We start from the raw sequence: 8,521 nt of genomic DNA, 5'->3' as shown, positions 1-8,521 counted from the left end.
AAGTAAAACTTTTCTGTAACGTTACTGAAAATGTTGTTGTAGTTAGTGTATTGGTCTCCAAAATAATTGTAATTAAAACAAGATGTCTTATGATAGATCTCTGACTATCTCTGGATAGTGCCAATACATTACTGAGATACTCACGGTAACTTGATGCCAGAGCAATGAAACACAGTACGATACAGGCAAAGTGGCTATTCACTCGTAAGAAATGTATTTCCACAGTATATTATATTGTAATTACAAGGGATTAGAGCAAGCAGGTTGGCTCTAGGCATTCACATATTACAGGATATTAAGGAACACTTGCACTCTTTAGAAGCATAAACAAAGACTTCCAAACTGGCCCCGATTGAAGGGCAAAACAGCTCAACTGGACATGGGTAAATATTCAACCATTAAAAGATTTAAGACCCACTACCACTCTGTTCCCTATTTCCATGTAATAGCTAGGGAACTACCAACACTTATCACTTGAATTGGCACAGGAATCTCACAAATGGGTGCAACAAATATAGTCACGTACAAGGCAAGCCTCAAAATATGTTGATGACTAAGAAACAACAAAACCATGCACTAATTAGTGTTCAAAAGGTTTTTGGCACTCCAGAAATGCATTATGATATTGTATTTGGAATTTCAGTACATGTCTGGCAGCAATTGTCCAGTAAGTTAATGTAGAGTTTCAGGACAAGGTTTGTAGAATTCATAAAATACAGTATGTTACTGCATTCCGTGGGGGTGCAGCAGTCTCATTCACGGCTGCAACTTTACAAGACACACCTTAAAATATGTTAACGAGACAGAAACTCTTTCCCTGCACACATTTTCCAACAATGCACCATAATTAATACTGTAAAACACATTCGTGTGGTAATCTACTATATTCAGGTTATACAGTATCATACTGTTGTGTAGCCTAGTGCAGTAAAGCAACATATAAGAAATCTATAGAATAACCTGGAACTGCAGAATAGGCTATAAGGTGACGCAGCATGCGGTAACAAAGCTCAAATTACTTAGTGATGTGTGTGTGTGTGTGTGTGTGTGCTTGTGTGTGTGTGTGTGTGTGTGTGTGTGTGTGTGTGTGTGTGTGTGTGTGTGTGTGTGTGTGTGTGCTTGTGTGTGTGCTTGTGTGTGTGATTGTGTGTGTGTGTGCTTGTGTGTGTGTTTGTGTGTGTGTGTGTGTGTGTGTGTGTCACGTCGCAGTAGGCCTAGGCTAGTTCTCTCAAATGATGTATATAAACCCTGGATTACTGATTCTATGTTTTGGCCATCAAGAGGCTTTGAAACCACAGGTCGGCCATAATGGCACTCCCCAGTAGGGGCAGTCCTCCATAGGAATGAATGGAATTCTACAATATTTCAACTAAATCTTTCAGGGACAAAATTACATGTATTTAAGTTTTTTTTTTTTTTTGTAGTGGGGCCAGTAACATTAGCAATCACAAAAAAAGTATACTTTAAGGAAAATATGTATGTTTGTATTTTTATTTAAAGCTCACCTAAATAATTTAAGAGTATGCATTAATGCCACAATATCTAACTTTTTGGGGAGCCGACCAAATTCACATAGAGATGTGAGTTATAGATATTTAATTCGGATTACAAGCAAGTCTAAGAACCAATAGATCTGTTATCTGTGCTATTTCTATGCTTCCCGTTCTTATGCTTAGTTTTTGCATCTTCTACTTTCGGTTTTGTACACGAGCTTCAAACAGCTGAAAAAAACAATATTGTTGGTTATGGGAAATACATTACAAGACGGTTTAGATGGTACAATAATTCCCTACATACTGCTTGTTTTGTCACATAAACTGAAATTAGGCAAACTATTTGAATTTTAGCATCCAGGAAATGGCGGAGATATTTCTGCATATTGCTCCTTTAAGGTGTCCGTAATAGAATACGTATGGCAAAAATGAATGTAGACATTAATTAATACAATTCTATAGCTTCTAAAATATATTTTACAACGGTGAGGAGTGCCAAGATGGAGACACGGTGGCTTCAGCACAGCACCCCCTATGTGTCACCTAGTGTATATATAAACTGCTGGCTCCCTCCCCCTCTCTCCTCCGGGACCGTCACTAGAAGCCTATGGTTTCGGGTTGATCGGAGTCTTTTGGTTGTGTGTGTGCCTCTCTCTCTGTGTGTGCGCCCAGTACTACTGTATTGTACTGTGAGAAGGTAGACAGATAGGGGGCACCGCACCAAAATCTCCCGCTCAACCCCCCCACAAACTCACTTTCTAACTTCAACGTTTTTTTTTTTTAAACCGACCACAGGACTTTAACAACTGATCGCTTTATTTATTGATAACATTTTCGGTTAGTTTATGGTTTGTGTTTTTACACACCGGGAGGGCAGAAATGGCCGCCAACATGTACCGGGTCGGAGGTATGTCACATAGGGTTTTTGATTAAGTCGAAACATGCTAATTTTCTCTCAATATCGGCGAATGTGTTCTTTTCTCAGATATAGATATATTGTAAATTATTATAATTGGCAGGCAAACGTGTGCCGTCATTTACAGGAGAAATGCATGGATTTCCAAATATTTGGGAATCTAATGGGTCAGGCCTCGCGACTATCGTGGCCATACCAGTCAGTCAGCTAGCCATTAGCTAGCATGTTACACCATAAACATGACTATTTTCTACTTTAGCTTTATGTACTCTTATTTTCACGTAATATCCCATTTTATATACACATGCACAGACATGCATTGCATGATTTGTCGAGTGCACGTTGGATTGTCTTTATGATTATTGTTAGGAAGAGGTGCCTTTGTATTTGGCTCCTTTTTGGCACGCATCCATGTAATACGGCTCCTTATTGTGCTAGCTAACAGCTAGCTAACGAGTCAACTGACTAGAAGTGCATGCTTTGTTGCCAATTCAATGGATTATCTTAACCGCTATAGCCAGCTAATAATGCTTTGTTTGATATTGTGAGGGGAATGGCCCATGCATCTGTTTCTTGTAGTTTTGCTGATAATCAGCTCCAGGTAGCTAGCTATGCAGTTAGTTTCCCAGGTTATCCACCTAGCTAGCTGTTTTTTCTCTTCTAGCTAACTAGCTGTTGATGCCATTCGATTCCGACATTGTCTCATGGCGTCACGTGAACTAGTCTTTCACGTTTGCGAGACGAGCCAGTGGGGAAACACTATTGTCACGCCACTTCGATACAGAAGTTACTTTTTTGTACCCGGTTAGGAGACTGAGGTTAAGGTTAGCGAAGATGCTCTCCTAATTTGCTACGACAATCACTTTGTATCGACGTGACATGAACATATCGTGTCCCATTAGCTACTGTTTATGATAATGATCCCAGAGCATCTGCCCTGGGCAACAAAGGCAGCGGTAAAGGATAGTATCTTGCATGTATAATAACGTAAAACACTGCTGGGTGAAAGGATGACCTGGAAACAATGTAACGATGCTTTTTTTTCTTATCGGCTACAGAGTATCGGAATGTACGTCACGTGGATGTCTGATCAATTGTCATCTTTTTCACAGTTATTTAGGGCTATGTTTTCCACCGGATGTCACTGTGTGTTTGCATTGTATCAATTTTTATTGTACCTTTTATTTAACTAGGCAAGTCAGTTAAGAACAAATTCTTATTTTCAATGACGGCCTATGAATAGTGGGTTAACTGCCTGTTCAGGGGCAGAACGACAGATTTGCACCTTGTCAGCTCGGGGGTTTGAACTTGCAACCTTCCGGTTAGTAGTCCAACGCTCTAGGCTACCCTGCCGTTTAAAGTTGTCATGTCACGTACACAAGTACAGTGAAATTGCAAAAAAAAATTGCAAGCCAAACCCAACAATGCAGTAATCAATATCAACGTAGCAATAAATAAGGTATAACAAAAACATTTGAGATTTTGTGTTACTGGCCTACACACAATACTGCATAATGTCAAAGCAGAATTATGTTTTGAGATTTCTTTAAACAAATGAGTGAAAAGTTGAAATGTCTGGAGTCATTAAGTATTCAACCCCTTTTGTTATGGAACGTCTAAATAAGTTCAGGAGTAAACATTTGCTTAACAAGTCAAATAATTAATTTAATGGACACTCTTGTGTGCAGTAATAGGTTTGAAAATGATTTTTGAATGACTACATCATCTCTGTACCCCACACATACATACAATTATCTGTAAGGTCCCTCAGTCGAGTAATGCATTTCAACCACAAAGACCAGGGAGGTTTTCCAATGTCTCACAAAGAAGGACAACTATTGTTAGAAAGACATTGAATATCCCTTTGAGCATGGTGAAGTTATTAATTACACTTTGGATGATGTATCAATACACCCAGTTACTACGAAGATACCGGCATCCTTCCTAACTCAGTTGCTGGAGAGGAAGGAAACTGCTCAGTGATTTCACCATGAGGCCAAAGGTGACTTTAAAACAGTTACAGAGTTTATTCTTAGAGTGGAGATCTCGCTAGCGGGATCAAATTCGATCACATCCGGTGAAATTGGAGTGCGCCAAATTCAAAATACAAAATCGTGGCTGGATCAACAACATTGTAGTTACTCCACAATTTTAACCTAATTGACAAAATAAAAATATTCAAAAACATGCATCCTGTTTGAAACAAGGAACTAAAGTAATACTGCAAAAATGTGGCAAAACAATTTACTTTTTGTCCAGAATACAAAGTTATGTTTTGGGAAAATTCAATACACATAATACTGAGTACCACTCCGTATTTTCAAGCATATGGTTGGCTGCATCATGTAATGGTATGCTTGTAATCTGTAAGGACTGGGGAGTTTTTCAGGATAAAAAATGAATCTAATGGAGCTAAGCACAGGTAAAATCCTAGAATAAAACCTTGTTCAGTCTGCTTTCCACCAGACACTGGGAGATGATTCCACCTTTCAGCAGGACAATAACCTACAACACAAGGCCAAATATACACTGGTGTTGCTTACCAAGATGACATTGAATGTTCCTGTGGCCTAGATACAGTTTTGACTTAAACTGGCGTGAAAACCTATGGCAAGACTTGAAAATAGCTGTCTAACAATGATCACCAACCAACTTGACAGAGCTTGAAGAATTGTGCAAATATTGTACAATCCAGGTGTGCAAAACTCTTAGACTCACAGCTGTAATCGCTGCCAAAGGTGATTTTTGCATGGATTAAGTCACCGGTGTGAGCACTTATGTAAATGTGGTATTTCATTTTCAATTCAGTAAGCAAAAAAAAATTCTGAACATGTTCTCACTTTGTCATTATGTGATATTGTGTGCAGATGGTAACACAAAATGTGGAATAAATCAAGGGGTATGAATACTTTCTGAAGGTATTGTATGTATAGGGGAAAGGGGAGTAGGTATATGTGTATATATATATATATATATATATAATAAACAGAGTAACAGCAGCGTAAATTGTGATTGTATGTGCGTGTGTATAGAGTCAGTATAAATGTGTGTATATTACGTGGTTGTTGGAAGTGTCAGTGTGTGTGTGTGTGTAGACTCCTGTAAGTGCAACTCAGTCTGTGTAGCCATTCTGTTAGCTATTTAGAAGTCTTGTGGCTTGGGGATAGAAGCTGTTCAGGAGCCTGTTGGTGCCAGACTTGATGCACTGGTACTGCTGTTATAGAGGTCCTGGATGACAGGGAGCGATGCTGTTGCCAAACCAAGCAGTGATGCAGCTGTAACACGTTTTGAGGATTTGAGGGTCCATGCCAAACCCTTTCAACTTCCTGAGTCAGAAAAGGCACTTTTGTGCCTTCACGACTGTGTGAGTGGACCATTTTGAGTCCTTAGTGATTTGGACACCAAGGAACTTAAGGCTCTCGGTCCACTCCACTGCAGCCCCGTCGATGTGGATGGGGGCGTGCTCACCCCCTCCACCCCTTGTTGTATCTGGTCCACGATCAGCTCCTTGGTCTTACTGACGTTGAGGGAGAGTTTGTTGTCACTGACCTAAACCCTTTAGACTGTCATTGTTGCCGGTGATCAGGCCTACCACCGTTGTATCGTCAGCAAACTTGATGATGGTGATGGAGTCGTGCGTTGCCATGCAGTCGTGGGTGAACAGGGAGTACAGGAGGGGACTAAGCAGACACCCCTGTGGGGCCCCTGTGTTGAGGGTCAGCGTGGCAGAGGTGATTTTGCCTACCCTCACCACCTGGGTCAGGAAGTCCAGGATCCAGTTGCAGAGGGGGAGGTGTTCCGTTCCAGGGTCCCGAGCTTGGTGACGATCTTGGAGGGGACAATGGTGTTGACCGCTGAGCTGTAGACAATGAACAGCGTTCTCACATAAGTATTCCTCTTATCTAGTGGGTGAGGGCACTGTGGAGTTCAATTGAGTTTACATCGTCTATGGATCTGTTGAAGCTGTATGCAAATTGGAGTGGGTCTCGGGTGTCTGGGATGATGGAGTTGATGTGTGCCATAACCAGCCTCTCAAAGCACTTCATGATTACAGATGTGAGAGCTACAGGGTGATAGTCATTGTGGCATGAAACCTTAGAGTTCTTAGGAACAGGAATGATGATAGTCATTTTAAGACGCGTGGATTACAGACTGGGACAAGGAGAGGATGAAAATGACTCAATCAGCTATGATATATAATATTATAGCAATGATATTATAGCTACTCTGTTAATGTGTAATCTGGCTATTGGACCATTTATGCCTGGAACTTGCCCTGTGTGTGTCTAGTAACGTAGCAAACATTTTTGATGACGGTTGATATGCTTCTATAGGTAAAGGCTATCAGGTAGGTGTGCCACTCAGACCTGATTGACTTGTTCAACTGTGAACAGAACCAACAGCTTTCAGAAAGAGTTTGTGTTTGACTGTATGTCCCCTGTCTCCCTTTATTTGACTACTGCAGCCTCTGCCAAGGGTTTTGGATCTTTTATGGCACAGCCATGATGCAGTGGCCTGGCCCGCTAACTGCAGCCCCATTGGGTTGTTCTCCCCTGTTGTTGAATTAGGCGTTAGAACAGGGCTGGAATAAAAGCTTGCACACCCAGTAGCTGGAGTGGTTATACAGTAAGGTGGCAGGCAGTGTGTCAATGTGATGTTATTGTATTCTCTTCCAGACTATGTATTCATTGAGAATTCCTCCAGCAATCCTTACCTGATCCGCCGGATAGAAGAACTAAACAAGGTACTGCCCGCCCTGGGGTGTGTGTGTGTGTTTGTGTGTAGGTAATTAAAGTACTCTGGCTGATGTGCCTGACGGCGAATAGCTGCCTGTCTATCCTGTGACTTTTCCTGTCCTGCGCTAGTGTGTGTGAGTGTGAGATTGTGTGTGTAATATGATGCTTAGCAACAGATGTTACCTGCCTTCAACTGTCATTTCCATGGCAACCGGAAGGTGAGAATGGGCACACCTCCTCCCACCCCTTCTCTCCCTCAGTACCACCCTCTGTCCTCTTCATCCATACCTCCTTCCCTCTGTCATCCGTACCTCCTTCCCTCTGTCATCCGTACCTCCTTCCTCTGTTATCCGTACCTCCTTCCCTCTGTCATCCGTACCTCCTTCCCTCTGTCATCCGTACCTCCTTCCCTCTGTCATCCGTACCTCCTTCCCTCTGTCATCCGTACCTCCTTCCCTTATCATCCTTACCTCCTTCCCTCTGTCATCCGTACCTCCTTCCCTCTTCATCCGTACCTCCTTCCCTCTGTCATCCGTACCTCCTTCCCTCTGTCATCCGTACCTCCTTCCCTCTGTCATCCGTACCTCCTTCCCTCATCATCCGTACCTCCTTCCCTCTGTCATCCGTACCTCCATCGCTCTTTCCTCTCTTCCTCCATGCCCTTCCGTCAACTTGTTTTTATCTCAGAGGAGACAAAACATCTGCTTGTCCAGTTACATCCACAATCTTTCAATGTATCTATCAGTCAGTGTCATGGCTATTAGGTCAGGGAGAAAAGTCTCATGGGAAATTAAAATCTTGGTCTTCTTGTTAGTTAGTCATTGTATTTCCCTGCCTCTCTCTAAATGCAATTCAAGACGCTGTTTTTAAAGTGTTGGAACTCTCTTTCCCCCTCCCATAAAACAGCCAGTCATAAATTTGAGTAGTATTTATGTGATAAATTAGTGTTTAACCTCTCTCTTCTCTCTCTTCAGACGGCCAGTGGCAATGTGGAGGCCAAGGTGGTGTGTTTTTACAGAAGGAGAGACATCTCACACAGCCTCATACAGTTGGCTGACAAACACGCACGTAGGTGGCCCTGTGGGTGTGTGTGTGTGTGTGTGTGTAGTGTGTTTCTACAGAAGGAGAGACATCTCACACAGCCTCATACAGTTGGCTGACAAACACGCACGTAGGTGGCCCTGTGGGTGTGTGTGTGTGTGTGTAGTGTGTTTCTACAGAAGGAGAGACATCTCACACAGCCTCATACAGTTGGCTGACAAACACGCACGTAGGTGGCCCTGTGGGTGTGTGTGTGTGTGTGTAGTGTGTTTCTACAGTAGGAGAGACATCTCACACAGCCTCATACAGTTGGCTGACAAACACGCACGTAGGTG

The 8,521-nt window shown here is 42.2% G+C and overlaps 1 protein-coding gene across 4 annotated transcripts in view; it reads left to right on the top strand.

The window, feature by feature from the left end:
- Nucleotides 1-2,084: 2,084 nt before the first annotated feature.
- The window catches only part of LOC110491386 (metastasis-associated protein MTA3), a 32,241-nt gene continuing 25,804 nt past the window's right edge, over nt 2,085-8,521 (top strand). For all 4 annotated transcript variants that reach the window (XM_036946170.1, XM_036946169.1, XM_036946172.1 and 1 more), the window contains exons 1-3: nt 2,085-2,400; nt 7,086-7,153; nt 8,120-8,213. In XM_036946170.1, coding sequence (XP_036802065.1) covers nt 2,373-2,400; nt 7,086-7,153; nt 8,120-8,213 — 190 coding nt within the window. In that variant the 5' untranslated portion in view covers nt 2,085-2,372. The remainder of the gene's footprint in view (nt 2,401-7,085; nt 7,154-8,119; nt 8,214-8,521) is intronic.

The sequence above is a fragment of the Oncorhynchus mykiss genome, chromosome 16 (genome assembly GCF_013265735.2).
Source record: "Oncorhynchus mykiss isolate Arlee chromosome 16, USDA_OmykA_1.1, whole genome shotgun sequence".
Lineage (NCBI taxonomy): Eukaryota > Metazoa > Chordata > Actinopteri > Salmoniformes > Salmonidae > Oncorhynchus > Oncorhynchus mykiss.
This window is presented reverse-complemented; position numbering and strand designations above follow the sequence as displayed.